The sequence below is a fragment of the Balaenoptera acutorostrata genome, chromosome 6 (genome assembly GCF_949987535.1).
Source record: "Balaenoptera acutorostrata chromosome 6, mBalAcu1.1, whole genome shotgun sequence".
Taxonomy (NCBI): Eukaryota; Metazoa; Chordata; class Mammalia; order Artiodactyla; family Balaenopteridae; genus Balaenoptera; species Balaenoptera acutorostrata.
The window spans coordinates 107360711-107379052 of record NC_080069.1 but is presented as its reverse complement, the minus strand read 5'-3'; the positions used below and the strand labels follow the sequence as shown (position 1 = coordinate 107379052).

The window sequence follows — 18342 nt, the reverse complement described above, 5'->3', positions numbered from 1 at the left end:
GCCCTGCCTCTATTTCACATTCTCTATTGGTTTCCCACTACCTGCTGACCCAAGGGTAGAATCTGTTATTGATCTAAAATATTAGTGTTGATAAAGAAGCCTCCAGGAGTCTAGACCCAGACTCGGAGCTCTACTGGAAATACTTATAATTATGTAACTAAGCAGGCATAGCTAATTTTCTCAAAGCAGTTTTCAGCTTCTGAAGTGAGGTTTTCAAAATGTACTCTAGTAGAAGTGACGGGTGCAATGGAGGTTTCTCAGGAGATTTTTTTCAAGGTGTCGCAGTGGCAGAAGAATAAGAACTGGAGTCTCCTAACTCCTGCCCTAGCCCTAGCATAGCGCCTGGTAATAGAAGGTTACATGGACAGAAGGATAGATTGGTGAGGGCATGGGTTGATGGAGAGATCAAAGTATGGAGGAGGTAAAGAGGGAGAGAGGGAGGGAGGGAGGGAGGAAGGGAGAAAAGAAGGGAGAGAAGGACGAAGGGAAAAGGAAGGAAGCGAGGGAAGGAAGAAGGGTAGGTGGGTGGATGGTTGGATGATGATGGATGGACGAGTAGATGGATATTTGGATTCACAGATTCATGGGTAAAATCCACAGTGAATAATTATGATCAGGACCACCTAAGGCCACATTTGAAGTGAACTTGCCTAGTTTAAAACTCAGAGACCAGAGTTTGAATAAACAAAGTTGTAGATTATATTTCTAAGGAATAAACTACTCCTCAGAGGGAAAAAAGTCCCCAATTCTATTTACTCCAGCAAGGGTACAGATGAAGGAAAGTGCAATTCCTCAGTCTGATATGACAACTCCACATCAACATTCTCATTTTCACAGATCTCCTAGAATGTTCAGATTTTAGAGCTGGGACCAGGCTTCAGGAAATGACCTCATATGTCCCCTTCTTTTAGGCATTTAAGTCATCATTTGGGGGCCATAGACCCCTTTTAGAAAGTGATGAAAACTTTCGACCCTCTCCCCAGAAAAATGTGCACAGCCTCAAATTTTTACAGAAAATGTCTTGGGGTTCACAAATCTCTTCAAGTCCTCCTGGAACAAAGTGCAAGGAACCCCCCCACCTCCTCTATTGATCTCAAATATTAGTGCTATTCAGGTATTGTAGTTGGTAATGATACTAGTAAGGAAATGGTAATGATCTCAATCAAAACACTAAGTCATAACTAAAGTAATAATATCAACAATCAATTCACACCACAAGAGTGGTATAATTGAGATTCTACTCTTGGTCTCATGCCATTCATTTTCCACATAGAGGTCAGAGTGATCTTTGGAAAACATACACCAGATCCTGTAACTTCTTTGTTTGAAACTCTGATAACTGCCTAGTTCATCTAGATTAAAATCCACGTTCCATGACGTGGGCTGCCTTTAGCTCCAGACACACATGACTCCCAATGGCTTGAATATCTGCTCCTTCAACCCTGAGCTTGTCCTGCCTCATGGTCTATGTGTTACCTCTTCCAGCTCTCTCTCTCTCTCTCTGGAACTCTCTTCACTTGTCTTTTCATATAGCTTGTTCCTCCCCATCTGTCGTTCAAGCTACAGCTTGGTCACCTACAGAGATGTTCTTCAACTCCAGTCATTCTCCATAGCACCCGCTTCTATCACCTGTCACTATTAATATACAAGCCCTTACAATCGTTTTCCTGTTTACTGTCTTTCTCTCCTCACAAGAAGAGAGAGTCCACGAGGGCGGGGACCTGCTCTGTCCTGCCCCGTGCTGCAGCTCTACGAGTACTGGGCACATACTACGTATTTGTTGACTCTATGGAGACACATAGAGTTTTAAAAAAAAATTTTTTGGAAGCCTTGGGGTGGTCTAATCTCTTCCGCTCTTTGGACTTTAGACTTCCCAGCTGTAAAAAGGATAGTTTGGGCCCTATCCAACTATAGGATTCAATGATCTGAAATCTTTGTGACCAAGTTCAAGAGAGCTGGGCCCAAATTCCAGGACAATATGGCAGGACAGAAGGAATGGTCAGGAGGACTGGACTCCAGTCCTTCTCTGTCCGGAATTTGGAATGGAACTTGGGATCATTTCCTTGCCTCCTCTGGAAACCAGATTCTCTCCATCTGTGAACTGAGCAGACTGGACCAGATGCATTGCAAATTTACAGCATCTATTCATCCAGAAGTTCACTCAAGTATCTGCTGAACCCCAGCAATGCGCCAGGCCCTGGGAAGGTGCACTGAGCATGGCAGACTTGATTCTCGCCATCACTCTGCTTTCATATCCTCTGGGAGGTCTCCAAGGCACAGGTGAGGGTTGCAGGAACAGCATGGGCACATCCCACACAATTGCACCTGCTTCTTTAACAGCTCTCTCCAGGGATGGGATTGGAGAAGCTGAGAGAAAACCATGGGGAAAAGGACTTAAAACCAACAGAATGGTACACTGGCTGGCTTAGTAGGAAGAAGGGAGGCTCAGGAACAGGGAAAGGTGGGAAGAATATATACAGGTAGCGGGTTGGCTCAGAGAAACCAGAGCCATATCGAATGGCTAATATCATTCATAACATATTTGCCCACATTGCTTGGTCCTTCCTAAGGCTCGTATCATTTCTCGAAGCACCTTTCCTTCACAGCACCCACTTTCAATCACCCTCTTTTCTCCCTTATTTGGAGCCATCTCCAATTCATTTAACAAAGTTTACCAAGCACCACTGGCATGGCTGGTACTGTGCGACAGGTAGGAATAAAGCAGGGATGGAGACAGAAATGGTCTCTGCTCCTAAGGAGCTTGGAGACAAGTGGAGAAAGACAGACAAGTATGAAGGCACACAACAGAGTGATAAATGCAATAAGGGGCTGTTGGATTGGATTCGGGTGGTGACAGATTGAACTGTCCAATCATTTCCTAGTGTCATACTCCTCAAAGCTACTCTAGGTCAAGGTCCTCAGCTGAGACATGAATCAAAAAGTGTTTATTGTTCTACTTTGATTTGTGTCTCTACATTTAAAATGGCATGCATGGTATATCCACATGCAGGGCAAGGCACACACTACACGTACATGAACATGTTCATTGTTCGTGAACAATTCTCCAACCGTTGCAGGTGGAAGGGATCTCGTACGCCTCTGAAATCTCAGAGCACATTATAGCCCCCATAATAAACACGGGTGTGCAACAACGCAGTTTTTCTGCCTCTGTGCTCTTCCAGGACTCTATTAATTGCTTAGTTATAGCAGTTACCATGTCATGTATCTGTTTACCAGTCTGCTTCTGCCACTAGGACTGGGAGTTCCTCAAGGGATGGAACTGTGCCCTGTTCTTCTTTTTAATCCCCATTTCCTTGCTTGATGTGTAATACACAAAGACATAAAGATTGCTCAATAATTATCTATCAAATAGATGGACAGATGGATGGATGGATGGATAAATGGGTGGGTGGAAGGAAGGAAGGAGGGAAGGAAGGAAGGAAGGAAGGAAGGAAGGAAAGAAGGAAGGAAGGAAGGAAGGAAAGAAAGAAGGGAGGTTTACCTCTCTAAATGAACTGCCATTTACTATTGAACTTCACAGAATGCCTAAGACAGAGGTTTGTCACGTAAGAAATACTTAAGAAAAGTTAATAAACAGCTGTACGACATTTTCTAATAAGCTCGCTGCTGTGAACCCACAGATGTAACCATCATCCAACACCGTAGAGGAAAACAAAGTGGTCCAGCGGAAAAAGCACTGATTTGGGAGTCAAGAGATCTGAATTCTAGTTTCAATTTTGCTACCAGTTTGCTGCTTAACCTTACTCAACTCAATTTAGCTTAATTTAACAAGTTAACTTGCCTGGATCTCAGTTTCTCCATTTATAAACTGAACAGATTTTAAAAAGCAAACTAATGTCTTGGGAAAGGGATGAACAAGATACCATATTTGTTTCTAGCAGATCAGCTCTAATCAGCCCAGTGGGGCTGTTCTGTAAAGGGGTCATCCTGAGAGCTTACCACTGGCTCTACAGAGGCCTAATCGGCTCCAATGAGAGCACATCACAAATCAGCCTTGTTAACTCCAGAGTCATTCTTCTGTTCAGAACCCCATAGTTCATGCAGCATGATTACCTGCATAGGTCCCACACTGGTTCAGAATGTATCAGGTCCATCCTCAAAGGGTGACAGTGTATTTCCTTTGAGAATATTTGGGGGAATATGCCCCAGGTTTTGATTCCCGAAAGAGGAATCCAGAAATGTTTTTGGCAGAGAGAATCTTTGAAAGTGTATTATCTCCTGGTAGACTGGGAAATGCTCTGGTGGACATAAATGGTCTGTTTGCTCAAAAGTCACTGGCAAATAAAATATATTCTGCACAACAAAGAGATTTCTTAGCCAATCTCTTTAAAGTCTTATAATGTTCATTCCAATTTTTCTTCCATCTCTCTCTCCCTCCACTCCTTCCCTTTTTGTTCTACAATCTCTAGATGTTTGCATTAGCCACTGGGGGTACCATCATCCATCCACCCAACCATCCATCTATCCATGCATCATTCACTCACATATTCATCCCCTCATGGAACATTTACTGAACAGCTACTGTATTCTAAGCAATGCACTAGGCCCTGAGGATAGAGATAAAATTAAACTGGCCTTGACTTGAACCCCAGCTCCACCATCCTTAAGCTGTAAGGTCTTCAGCAAGTCACGTCACTTTCTAAACCTAATTCAACGGGTCCAAAGTGTAGCACTCAGCCCAGTGCCAGAACATAGTAAGTGCTCATTATAAGCTAGCTGCTTTTATTACTCTTATTACTGCTGAGAATGCGTGCTCTCCCCCAAGGGTACATAAACAGCGGATAGAGGATTCCAGATCCCGAGGTCACCACAAGGTCTCACAAGATCAAGGGAAGCAGAGGGGAAGAAGGCCCGCTGATCAGAAAGGAGGGAAATGGATGAAAACGCAGGCAACAGATATGACTGCCAGGACACTCGAGACCTGAAAAGAACCTGATAAGGGGAGAGGGGTGAAATCTGAGAGGAGAGCAAAGCTTGGGATTACGTGCTGCAGTTCACACACAAAATAAATGCTTTGCAAACAGGCGAAGGGCTGAGAGGGCAAGACCAAGGCTAAAACGTGGCTTGGATTAGAAAGGCCAAAATGTGAGTTGAGGAGGCATTTAAATACACTGCTCCCCCCCCCGCCCATTTTGGAAGGCCGGATATCTTTTTCCCTTCTGACTTCTCTGCTCAAGGGGAAATGGAATTAACCACTGTGTAATGTTTCTGAGTGTGACGCACGGGCCAGGTCATGTGCTTTGGGTTACGTAATGTAACATGCCCAAGCTCTTTCTCCCAGAATCATTAGAAATTTAGCTGGTTCTCTTATCCAGTCATGCATTCATTAAACAAAAATACCTATAGTTCCTTTATAAGCCAGGCACTTGGCTAGGCAGTGGAGAAGTTGAGAGGACCCCAAATATGCAGAGAATGAAATGTGATAAAGAATTCCAGGTGTTTCGATAGACGCGTGCAGAAGGTATAGTAGAGGTAGATGGATAAGGGAGGGGGGGAACCGTTATACTTGGGGAAGAGTCAGAAAGGGCTTCCCAGAAAAGCGGAACATTGAGCAGAATCCTACAGAGACTTAAGTGTCCTGCAAAATGGTGCCTGGGGATTTAGGAGGTATGTTATATAATGAAAATGATGGGAAAAAAGCCTAAGGCATCTATCTGGTGGAACTGTAGATAATTCCAGTACTACTGAAAGGCCTATAGCTAGAGGCAGTACAGTCAGATTTGCATTTTAGAAAGATTTGACTGTGGGAAGTTGAAGGATGTGTAGGAGTTGAGGCTCAGAGAAGGGGGCATTTACAATACTAAGGAAATAGTCAAAGCAAGAGATGAAGAGGGCCTAAGCTAAGAAGGGGGAAGGTTGGCTATAAAAATGTTAAGAAGACAGGATAGACAGGAATTGATGACTGAATAAACATGATGGGAGATATATCTAGAGCAGGTGACACTGGATGAGGATGGAAGAAATTTTGGAGGAAAGACAATTCCATTTTGGATATGTTGAGTCTGAAGTGCAGGTTGACATTTCCAGTAGACAGCTAGATCTATGAGTCCGCAGTCCAGCAGAGTCTGGAGATAAATGATGTTCATCAGCAGAGAGATGGTATTTATTCCATGGGAAAGCATGCCAAGTCAGGAGAGAAGCAGACCTAGCGCTGGCCTAAGACTCAGAAGATAGAGGATCTTACCCAGCAAGGTCACTGCTTTGGACAAGTCACTTCTTCACCACCCCTTGGTGTCTCATCTTTGAAATAAATGGTTTAGATTCTGACTCTCACATACCTTGGTTCTTTGGACTTACATGAATGTTTCTTCACCAAACAGAGTAGAGTATGTATTCCCTTTTTACGTTTTCTGTGTACTCTGCATCTCTTAAGGCAAAGCCACCTTGTTCCTGATTGGTCTGTTATCATACCTTTCTCTGTACTCTCATCAGCCTTTGTAGCTGAAAGATCTCCAATCTCATGGGGGGAAATAACCCCCTCTTTACAAACACATCTGGTTATATTCTGCTCAGCCACATTTCATGTTTATAGAGCAAAAAGAATTAAGGAGAGATGGATGTGGGACAGATATAGGAAGAGTTTCTTGATTACAAAGGTGACAGGTACAGGTTAGACCACTAGTTTCTTGAAGGCAAAAGATTAGATCAGGGATCTGCAATTAGTCATATGCTCCCCCTACCCACATACTCAGATCCCAAGCTGTTACCCCACCCCCCACCCCCACCTCCTAGAGTTTCTGTCTCTGTTCCCTTCAAACGGACTGGAACCTGGGACCTTCTCAGGTTCTGCAAAACTGAAACAGGGTCGCCTCTCCTACTCTTCCAGGTTCTATGGACCCTGGGTTTGTGACAAATGATACTGGAAAACATTTTCTTTCTCTTGTTGGAAGAAAAATCTGGGGATGACAGTGCTAGGGATTCCCAGAAGTAAAATAGGCAAACAGATGGCTACAGACTCAAGAGTTTTAGTATTTTAATCATGAAGTGACGTGATTAAAATGATAAGCATGACTAAAAGGCCAGTGGCTTACACCAGTGTCCAGGAACTTGCCTGGAATGGCTTCAATAGAGTAAGAAATTATGAAATTCGAGTACTCTAACCATTAGCCAAGATGTGATCACTGGGAAGGTCACTTAGTGAGTTTTTTAAAAACATTTATGGCAGCTATTATTAGCATTATTATTAACGAGATGGCTTCCAGCTCTTGGGAAGTACCAATATTCCCTACATAATGTCTTCAGTCAGTCTTTGACTGAAATTCTACCCACTGGTACTTTGCTTTTGGATAGGAAGCTTTTTGAGGAGACAAAGTATATATGTACCTGGAAGAGCAACATTCTAGGTTGGTATCAGTCAATGATACCTTAGTAAGATGGGACACCATGGCCTTTTTCAAGAATGAGTATAGGGCTTCCCTGGTGGCGCAGTGGTTGAGAATCTGCCTGCCAATGCAGGGGACACGGGTTCGAGCCCTGGTCTGGGAAGATCCCACATGCTGCGGAGCAACCAGGCCCGTGAGCCACAACTACTGAGCCTACGCGTCTGGAGCCTGTGCTCCACAACGAGAGAGGCCGCGACAGTGAGAGGCCCGCGCACCGCGATGAAGAGTGGCCCCCTCTTGCCACAACTAGAGAAAGCCCTCGCACAGAAACGAAGACCCAACACAGCAAAAAATAAATAAATAAATAAAATTAATTAATTAATTAAAAAAAAAAAAAGAATGAGTGTAGCTGAGGGAGAGGAAGCAGGAAGTGTGTGGGCACTTGGCCCCTGAGGGGCACAGGCACCACCGAGCAGAGGAAGCTGCACTCCTGGAACTACTACTAACATTGCAGTTCTGTCTTAGGTCAGTCCTGATGGGGATTATAGAATCTTTGGGAATCTCTGCTAGATGGGTCTCAAGGACAAAGACTGATACACTCCTCCTTACTCCCATTGTTCAGATGAGGAAAACTGGCCCCAAGAAGGAAAGTGAGCTGCACAAAGTCACACAGCAAGCTAAGGACTAACCTGGCCTGGCCCTGACATCCCCCAGCCCCACCCCCACTCCTCCTGCTCAATGCCCTGAGGCCTCCTCCCTTCTCTATTTTTCTTCATAAACATTCACCTGACATTACGTGATGTATCTGCTCACTCATTTATCTTCTGTCTCTTCCTCCTTCTCAACCCCCCACTCCAGAATATAAACTCCCTGAGGTCAGAGATATTTTCTTCTGTTCCTTGCTCTGTACTGAGGACCTAAAAACTGTACCTGGCATGTAGCAGAAACTCACCAAATACTTGTTGAATGCCTGGGCAGGGATGGACAAATTTTACTTTGTCCTTTGTTTCTAATCTGCATTTCTTAGATTCTCGACAATGAACACACATTGCTTCTGTAATAGGAAACAATGAAATGTTTATTGTTTGCCTTTCCTTTTAGTTTTTGTTTTATGTTAAGATAATAGGAATAAACCTTTCCTGAGTGGTGAGGGAGGGAAAGGCAATTCCTGGCTCTGCTAAAGGAGATAAACATGTCTAATTTATAGAGTTATTGAGAGAATTAGAAATAATGTGTAGCGAGGCCGGACACATAAAACCAATATGAGTTAACGTTTACTGGGTGCTTACCCATCGTCTAGATTCCATTACTAAGCATTTTCCACATGGAAGCCCAGTTAATCTTCAAAATAACCCTATGAAGTAGGTGCCAGTATCATCCGCATTTTACAGGGGGGAAAGTGAAGCTTGGCGATATTAAGTAACTTGCCCAGGGTCATATAACTGGCAGGTGGGAGAATCAGGAAATCAAACTCAGGCACTCTGACTCTTGAGTTCTACCATCAATCACTACAAAATACTTCCTCAGTAAACATATGCTTCTTTCCCCTGTTGCCTGAGCGTGTCAATTCTTTCTGAGATCAGTCAACTGCAGCTCACCACCCCCCATGCCTGCACCAGGCTTTACAAGGTTCTAGAAGGCTTCCAGGGCAATGGGAGATGCAGAGAAATAAGGAGCCAGAAAAATGAGAAATAGGGGTATGTGGAAATGTGAGTGTGTGTATGTGTGTGCCTGGGCGTGTCAATGGTCACAATGTGTTTTGGATTGTCACAATGATTAGGAGATCCTAGGCAATTCTTATGCACAAAACCAAGGATGTGAAATGCTTCGCAGTGTGTGGAAGGGTTCCACACAGCAAGGAATGCCCTCACTCAAAAACTACTTATTGTGCTGCAAGAGCCACTTGCCCCTCCGACATGCCCCTCCTAAGACTCCCGTCCTTCCTTTCCTTCCCCTCAAGCTCTCCCAGGATGGTCAGTCACCTGAGTTTGCAGGTGTGCAGGGAGACGGGCAGAGGGAGCTCCTAGTGTCAGAAGCCTGGACTGCACGCTGACTTTCAGTTATTCTCTGTGTGACCTTGGGAGAGTCCCTAACCTGCTCCAAGTTGCAGAAATGCATTTGGAAACCTGTCAGCTCACAGAACACGCAGGGATCTAAGACTTCAGCTCCTCCTGTGGCTCTCAAACCCTTTTAAACTTTTTATGACGGAATTCTTCAAGCACACACAGAGGGACAGACAAAAAAGTACTGAAGCCTGTCGTTTCTGTCACCTGGTTTCAACAATCATCAGTCTGCCAATCTTCTTTCATCTACCACTCTTCCTCCCAACATCCTATTTTTTTTTTTCTGGAACACTTTAAACAAACAAAATAGACATAACGTCATTTTACCCATAAATACATCAGTACACATTTCTAACAGATTAGGATCTTTAAAAATATATAATCACGATACTGTTATGATGCCTAACAAAGTTAACAACGTCAGTCCATGTCCATTCAAACTCTGTCACTGAGAAACTTGCACATTCCTTCAAAAGAAATCTGGAAGAATCACAGTTTAGGCAGAAGAGGTGAAGGGAAGATGCGGGGAGACAGAGGGCTCCCCTTCAGCCTCTCCCCAGGGCATTCCTAAGATTGTGGGGCACAGTTTGAAAGCCCTTCTTCCACTGCTACCCCTCAGTGTGCACCTTGAGAACACTGAGGCACAGAGAGGAGCAGTTAAGTTGTCAAGGTCACACAGCAAGTAAGGCAGACCTGTTAAGTTCCAACATCAAAGGACTCCAGCGAGGTCACGCGTAGGAAAAGGTTTGCTCATTCGATCACTGTTTATCATTTGCAGTGTGAATAATGATAATAAAGGTGCCTTTCCAGGTATGACCTTGATTGTACAAACCCCTCACATCTCTCACTTTCTGGATCCTCCAACCACTGTCGACCTATGGACTGGGCCCTGATCTTGGCTTAGAGCTTTTCCTGCCATCGTCTCACCTGGTTCCCGTGACAACCCGCAAGATACGGATGTTGAATGTAACCACACCTGAAACTCTCTCCCCAGAGGCCCCAGGTCACACAGCTCACAGGAGACCAAGCCAGGACTTGAGCCCAGAGCTCCTAGGTCCCATTTCCAGGTTTTCAAAGGAGCCAAGGGGCCAAGACCCACAAGTCAGCTCTGAGTTGAGCATTTCCAGTAAATGCATCAAGCCATGAAGGAGAGTCCTCAGTGTAGCAAGAAAAAAGATAAGAGACACTGAGGAAAAGGAAATTAAATTCCAGAGAAAGGGCGGCAGGTGAGGGGAGAAGCAGGCACCCGCTAGATTCCTAAGTCCTGGGCGATAGGTAGACGAGGAACAAGCTGCTTGTATAGGGGGTCCTCCTACCTGGGGTCCTTGGGGAATCATCTCTCTTCCTCATCTAAGACACCTTGCAGCCAGTGCTGGTTTCACAGTGATCTCAAGGTGAGGGGGTTTGAAATAACAGGAACAGTTGCCTGCCTTCCGAAGGACTAGCCCGGGGCAAAGTGGGGAATGCCTCACAGCAGGGCTTCCCGCCTTCCTTTACACTCCTTATTCCTGCTCAGAAAAAAACTCCCCTCTCAAGCACGGTGAGACATCCATTTGAAATCAGATGCATGGAACTCCATGTGTTACCCCCTTTCTAGGACTGTCTGCACTTTAAAGGAGGCACCAGAAGGAGAGGGTGTGGCTTCACATATAGGACCAGCTTTGGAAAAATGGAATGTCAGTGCCACCCCGCCCCCCCCCCCTAGGCATTTAGGGTCAGCAGGGGAATTGGGAATGGAAAAAAGGTCCTTTCTGGTGTTTGGCCACTCAGAATTGGGATAGCTAAAGTTCTCTCAAAGCTCTGCCACCAACCAGCTGGATAAGCAGGAAATGCTACTCCCCTCTTGGGCCTCAGTTTCTCCACCTGCAGAGCAGGGAGACATCAGACTGGATCAGTGATTCTCCCCACTGGTGGCCCTTCCACATTACCTGAGAAGGCTTTGAAAAACACTAGTGCCCAGGCCAACCCCTGACCCACGACATCAGAATCCCGGGGATGCAGCCTGGGCATCAGGATGTTTAAAAAGCTGATGATTCTCAGTGCTATGGGGGACGGGAGCTACTGGACTAAACAATCTCCCAGGCTACCTTGAGAGGGGCACTTTGTGAATACAGTTTAGTTCTCAGCCCCTGCGTGACACTGGTCCTCAGTTTCCCTGTTGTACCATGAGCTGCCTGATTCAGTCCATTCCCAGCTGACCACGCATATCCCGTGTTCCTGAGCCCCGCACCTCTGAGCCTCAAGTTTGCCTTCCTCTGCGTAGAGGGGCAAGGGCAATGCAGCCTCCATTACCCCATCTGTCCACGTGAATGGCTGAGTGAGGGAACGTGAAGGTCGGAGGGCATCTGGGGAAGGAGCAAGAGGCATGTGACAACACAGCTGTGACCTGGACCCCACTGTGACCAGACTGGCTTCTGTTCCTGAGGGTGCATTCTCCCTCTGGATGCTAACTGGTTTTCCTATTCATTGGTTCCGTGGTTTTGGACCTCCTCTGGCTCTTATCACCAAGGGGTCATCCAAATAGGTCAAAGAAAAGGAAATCAAAGTTCAAGGAAGGGATCTGAAGGGGTCCAGCTGTTCCCCAAGATACACTGTCTACTCTAGATAGACTCCCCAGCAACTTAAGAGGGGAAGCCCTAATAATGCACAAACAGGTCCTACTTTCTGAAGGCCAAGCTGGCAAATTGGGAAAGGGAAGGTGGTTACTTACCAGATCCAACTACCATTGACTGAATCCCTAATATGAGCTGGCTCTGTGCCAGGTGCTTTCTGCCTGTTTATTCCACTTCAATGTCCTGATATCATTATGCCCATTTTACAGAGGAGGAAACCAAGGGATAGAGAGAGAAAGTGACTTGACTCAAATCACACAGCAAGTCACTGGCAACAGAAATTCCAAGCCCAGTCTGCCTGATAATTTGACGTGAAAAGAAACACAGATCTGCCAGGTCAAACCCAGAGCTCCACGTGAGACTTAGATTCATGTCTTATTCCCTTTAATCTGTAGGCGTATGGTCAGCACAAAGAGATGCAGGAAAGAGTGGCGACATTCTGCAGCAGGTCTAAAGAAGGGAATGGGGGTCATTCCTTCTCTCTCCAAAAAGACTGCTGAAGAAGAAACAGGCACTTAAGACTCGAGTTCATATCTGGGCTCTGTCCACTGGAAGAGCCCGTGGGACTTTGGACTAAGTCGCTTCAACTTTCCGAGACTTTGTTTCCTCATTTGGAAAACAGAGGTGACAACGTCCACCTTCCAGGGCGGTTGTGAGGGTGAAACTCGCAGACACAAGGCAAGCGCAGTACCCGGCACCTCGGAGGCACCCAGGAAGAGTTGCTTTCCTTCCTGCCTTTAAGTGTCCTCAGTCCATAAAGCCAAGACTGAGGTCATTGGAAAATCATGTCCAATAATAAGATCAAAGTTTACTGAGTGCTTACTATCTACCAAGTCCAGTTCTAAGCACTTTCCATGTATGAGCTCATGTAACGCGTCAGGTACTCGTGCTATGCTCACTTTGCAGATGAAGAAGCTGATGCCCGGAGGAATCAGTTAACTCTCCCAAGGTCACACAACCAGTTAGGGGCAGGGGTAGATTCACGCAGAGGCAACCCAGCTACTAAAACTGGCTTCTAACTATTGCAATATCCTAGACCCCAGGTGTCACCATGAATGTTGTGGGGAGAACCATGTTAATACATGAACTTGTTGAAATCTAGCCTTCCCTGTTACAATTCTGAAGTTGGGGAAATGCAGGCACTCTTTTTAGGGGGTTGGTTGGGTTGTGGGAAGTAGGGGCTGCAGAAGGGAGGAAATAAAAAGTCTCTTCTGAGTAGCCGGTAAACTCAACAGTCCAACATTTAGAACAAAAGAAAAAAGCGTGGAAAGCGGAGGTGCTGGAGGGGATTCAGGTAAATCCCTTTCTCCTTCTGAGCAGGGATTCTGGATCACTGAGGGCTGGGGGTGGGAGGAGGGCAGCACTTGTGGGGTCCACATTTCACTTATCTAACAGGTCAGGAGAAACTTTAACAAGATTAACTGCTGCTCAGGGCCTCTGCTCCATGGAGCAGCAAATTGGGTCTATTGTTTTCTTTTTCTTCCTCTTTTCTCTTTCTGTCAAACTGGAGGGGTATGGTGGGGGAGGGCAGCTGGGGATGAGGGGCAAGGGTCTGGATCCTGCCTGGTATGGTACAAAGGCGAAGGGATGTGTCAGGAAGCCCCCCGCCCCCAGACTTGAAAGGGAGCCCAAATTGCCGAGCACCGAGGCTGCGGGCTGTGCCTCGGTGGTGGGTCTGTGAGGGGTCGGAGGTGACAGTGCTTCTCAGACACCTTCTCTCAGCAGTGTAGCGGGTAAGGTCTGAAAGCGGGGATGCCCAGGATCAAATCCTAGCTCCTGGCATTGGGGAGCTGTGTCGTCCAGCACACATCCCTTCCCTCTCCGCGTCTCTGTCTCCCTATTCGGCCAAAGAGAGAAGAACTGGCCTGGGTAACCTCCAAGGACCCTCTTCACAATCGCCTTAAAGGGACTCTTCAACCCTCAGACCATCCATCGCTGATGGGCTCTTCAACCCTCAGACTCCTGCACACAGGCATTTTCTCACTTTAGCTTTGTTTATGCCTGCATAAGCCTTCCCATTTTTATTTATTAATATATATATAAATATATATATATATATATGTATTTATATATATTTCTCTTCTTCCCTTTTGGAAAAAATAAAAGGCATGTTTTCTGAGCTTCAGAAGCAAACTGCTCCTTCACTCCTTCCCTTTGCCTCTCCAAGCGCCTGTCTGAACTGGTGTCAGTGAAGTTTGAACCGGGGCAGAAATAGCATCCCAGGCGGATCTGGGAGCATAGCCCGCCTACCAGGAGCGGCAAGGCCTGCCTCTGCCAGACGACAAACCCGGTTAACAGCACCATAAAATTAGACCTTTACGAAACCCAATTGAATCCTGCAGCAAAGAGTGATGTAAGGCAGCCTGGCCTGACAGCAAGGCAGCAACCCTCTGCCTGAAATAGCAGCGCGGTCCCTGCTGAGAGATGCCTGCTCTCTCAAGATAGGTGACCAGGGATTCCTACGAAAGTGGTGACGCCCAGCCAGAGAGAGCCAGCAGAGGTCAGGCAGCAAACTGGGCACCCGAGGTCGCAGCGGGAGGACATGGTTTGGCACCGGCATCCAAACTGCCCACCTCGGCCCGGCCTCTCCCAGCCTGAACTTACACGAAGGAAGGAGCTGAAAAAGTGCTTCTGCAAAGAACCTCTGTTTGTTTGCTTTTTAATTCAAGGAGAAGCAGGTTCTTTTTAGTCCAACAGTCTGTACCGTGTGGAGGATACGCAGAATGAGTCTTTTCTGGCTCAAGGCCAGGTGTTTACACACCGCAAATCTGGCTCAGACTCAACTAGGGGAGGGAAAAAAAAAAATCCACCAGAATCCTCGGGAGAAAAGCTCTGAGCTTTCTGGTGCTACACGGCAGCAGTGACTTTTTTTTTTTTTTTCCTCGTTTTGAGAGGAATGTTATTTCCACACATAAAATGGACCAGGCATTTTATACAAGCAATAATAACCTAACGTCCCCCATCCAATTAAAGGATTTTACTGCACAATCTTTGTGTGAGAGAGCGAATGAGTCCTCAAAAGAGCGTGTGTGAAGAGAGGCTCCTTGTCTGAATTACAGACATTTATAAAGCAGGTTCCTGTGGAATCCCAGGTGCTATATATTTTTTTTTTGAAAAAATGTATTTACTACCTTTTCATTGATGATACCTATATAACCCTGCACTCTCCTCTCTGGAGGAGAAGCCTTCCAAATCACTGGTATGACAGGTAAAGACTAGGAAAAATTAGATCTACTCATTTAAAACAAACAAACAAACAAAAAAACCCTCCAATCTGCAGGCTCTGTGTTTTTCCTATGTTCCGAAACAGAAGTAAACATACCACAGCCCTGAATTATAATCATCATCATTATTATTATGAATAACGTCTCCCCTCTACTCTACATTATAACCCCCTCTGGCTGACTAGGGCTTGAGGGCTAAAAGTGAATAAGCTCAGTTTCCATCTCCTTCCTGGGTTGGGGGGGGGGTAAAAAAAAAAAAAAGAAAAGAAAAAAAGCAGCATGTGATGACGTCAGGTATGGGGGAAAGTCACTTTCTAGCTCTCGGCTTGGTAGCGGGAGAGTGGGAGCTTTGGGGGCATATTCTTGGTATAGCAGCGGAGTTTGGGTCCTCTAAATGGACTTGATGTAAATAGGACAGAGTTAGCGCAACGGTTGAGAAAGTCCACGCCAAGATAGAAAGAAGCGGACTGCCGGAAGAACTCAGAGCTTTCCCTTCTAAGAAAGTGTGTGTAAGGGGGTGGGATCGCAAAACGCCTCCACACGTTTCCTGGCTGCAGCGAAAGGGGAACCCCTACTCTCACTTTGAGACGTCCTAGGACATGGCAAGATTGTTTGTGCAGGAAGGGAATCTCCCAGCCAGAAGAGGCAAAACTTTCCTTCTCTCCTCCAGCGCCGCCCCCCTCCGCCCCCCAGTTTTATTAAAGGCATTGCCACAGATTCATTAGGAGGGGGAAAAAATGGATGTTGGTGCATTTCTAAGGTTTGCAACCCTCCCAAAGTGTCCGGTTTCACTACAGGCTTTGCTGTAGAACGGTGTGTGTGTGTGTTTGTTGGGCGGGGGGCGGCGGGGGGGTGAGGTGGGGGGTGAGGAGGGAGAAGTCAAATTCATTACGGGCTCGTAAAAGTCCCAAATGAGAAAAGCGCCCCGTTTCGCAGCCTAGTCGGGAGAGGACTGGCGGGGTGTGCGTGATCAAAGTCTCACCCCAGCCCCGAGTGACAGGCTTTGAAAGCGAGGACATGGGATGGCAATGTGTGTGCGCGTGTCTGTGTGTGCCTGGGGTAAGGGGGTGAATCCCAGAGGCAGGCAGCAACCACAGAGCAACTTTGGGGGCACTTCGAGGACTTCTAAGTCCTGGCGATCACAACCACCTTGTCCTCGTAGGCTTTCAGGGTAACGGGGCCAAGTAAAGGGGGAGGGTCACCTCCATTAAAAAGCCAAAGAAATCAACGGTCCCCTAGCCACTTTTCACATGCATCCCAACTGGGTCATTCCTCCATCCCAAACGGAGACAGTACCTCTCACCATCCAAAACACGGTTCACGTGCACGAGGCTCCCTGGGGACCAGCCCTCACCAACTGCGGGTCTCCGGGAGGCCGGGAGCGCTCCCTGCGCTCTTCCAGCGGGACTAGGCGGAGACGCCTTCCGAGTGCGCCCATTCCGCAGATGGGGCAAAGTGAGGCTCGCAGCTCGCCCCGGAGCCGCCGCGCCGCCGGCACAGCGGCTCCCGCACAGACACACCCGCCAGCCCCCAACGATCCCGCCACCAGCGCCCAAGCACCCGCGCGCCCCTGGGGCCTCAGGGCCGGTGCAGCGCCCGCCTGGGCGCCCTCGCCTACCTGTGATCACCGCCGGAGAGCTCTGGCCCCCCTCCGCTCGCAGCCACACTTGCAGCGTGAACGCGTCCCGGGGCAGCTCGAGGTCGGCCCGCAGGCGCAGCTGCTCGCCTCGCCCGCTGAAATAGAGCGCCCGGCTCGGCGGGCTCGGCTCCTCCGCGGCGCCCCTCGTCTCCCGCTGCTGCCGCCGCCGGGGGACGCGCACGGCTTCCCAGGCACCGCCCGGCGGCGGCGGCGGCGGCGGCGGCGGCGAGGCGCGGCGGCCGCGGGCCGCCCGGGTGGCGCAGGTGGCCGGGCCGGCGGCGGGGCGCGGGGGGCGGCCGGCCCGCGGGTCTCTCCGGGCCCGGCGGGGGCGCTCGGCCAGCCCGCAGCCCAGCGCGGCGCTCAGCAGCCCCAGGCGCAGCACCCAACTCCAGAGCCGCATGTCCGACGGTCCCCCCCGCCCCCCCTTCGCCCCTGCACCGCCGCCCGGAGCTGCCAGCTTTAGGAGCCTCGGCGCCTCGACTTTCTTCGCTTCTTCACCCTTCTTGGGCGAGCCCCCCCGTCCACTTGCTTTTTTCTTTTCTTTCTCGCTTTCCTCCTCAAGGTGTGTGCTCCACTCCCCCCACCTTTGAAAAATACAGCCCAACTCCTCCTGGTTGGCAATTAATTTCTCTCCCCGCTCCTTTATCTGCCTTATTTCCCCCCTCTAACAGCTGGTTGCCTTCCTCCTTGTTTTATTTCATTTTATTTTATATGATTTCTCGCTCTTAAAAAAAAAAGCTCCTCTAAGACACTGATCCGCTGAATTCCCTCCCCCCAAAAGATGCTCTAATTTATTTATTTTTTGCGTCCTTTATAACACAAGCCACAGCCCCCTTCTCCCCCCCCGTCCCCCCTCCCCTCCCTCCTTCTTCACAAAATGAAAGGAAAGAGGGGGGAAAAATCCCTCAGAAGATGAGTAAACAAGCGTATGCTAATCTGCTCCCGAGCGCTCCACCTTCCCAATTGAATGAGTCCCAGTTAAAACTGCGGGGATCATGACTAATCAATCAGTTTGGAGAGGCCGAGCTACCCAGCCTTCCTCCACTTTCCCGTTTGCCTCCTTCGCTCCGCTTCTCCACCCCCTCCTTTTTTTTTTTTTAAGAAGACAATCTTAAAGTAACAATTTAATGAAATTCTGTACACACCCCCTTATGGTCCTCCCAGCTCTCCTCATTCCTGCTCAAAACACACATTCCTGTTTTTGTTTTGGTTTGCTTGCTTTTTTCCCTCCTTCACTCTCCCCCCCCCCCCTTTTTTTTTCCTCCTGGCGGGAGAAAAATCTATCTCTTCTCTCAGGATCCCCTTTGCACTTTGCTGGTAAACCTCATCCTTCTCTATAGCACATAAAGAGTCTTGAAACTTGATTCTCAGATTTTGTTGTAATGCTGTCTCTTTCTCTCTCTCCCTCTTTCCCTTCTTCTTTCCCTTCTCTTGCCTTCCCTCTCCTTTTCTCCCTTTCTC

General features: G+C 47.7%; 1 protein-coding gene across 2 annotated transcripts in view; it reads right to left on the bottom strand.

Annotated features, from left to right (window-relative positions):
* Window positions 1-17688, bottom strand: part of PAPPA (pappalysin 1) — a 269879-nt gene extending 252191 nt beyond the window's left edge. For both annotated transcript variants that reach the window (XM_057548545.1, XM_057548544.1), the window contains exon 1: window positions 16861-17688. In XM_057548545.1, coding sequence (XP_057404528.1) covers window positions 16861-17281 — 421 coding nt within the window. In that variant the 5' untranslated portion in view covers window positions 17282-17688. The remainder of the gene's footprint in view (window positions 1-16860) is intronic.
* Window positions 17689-18342: the final 654 nt, after the last annotated feature.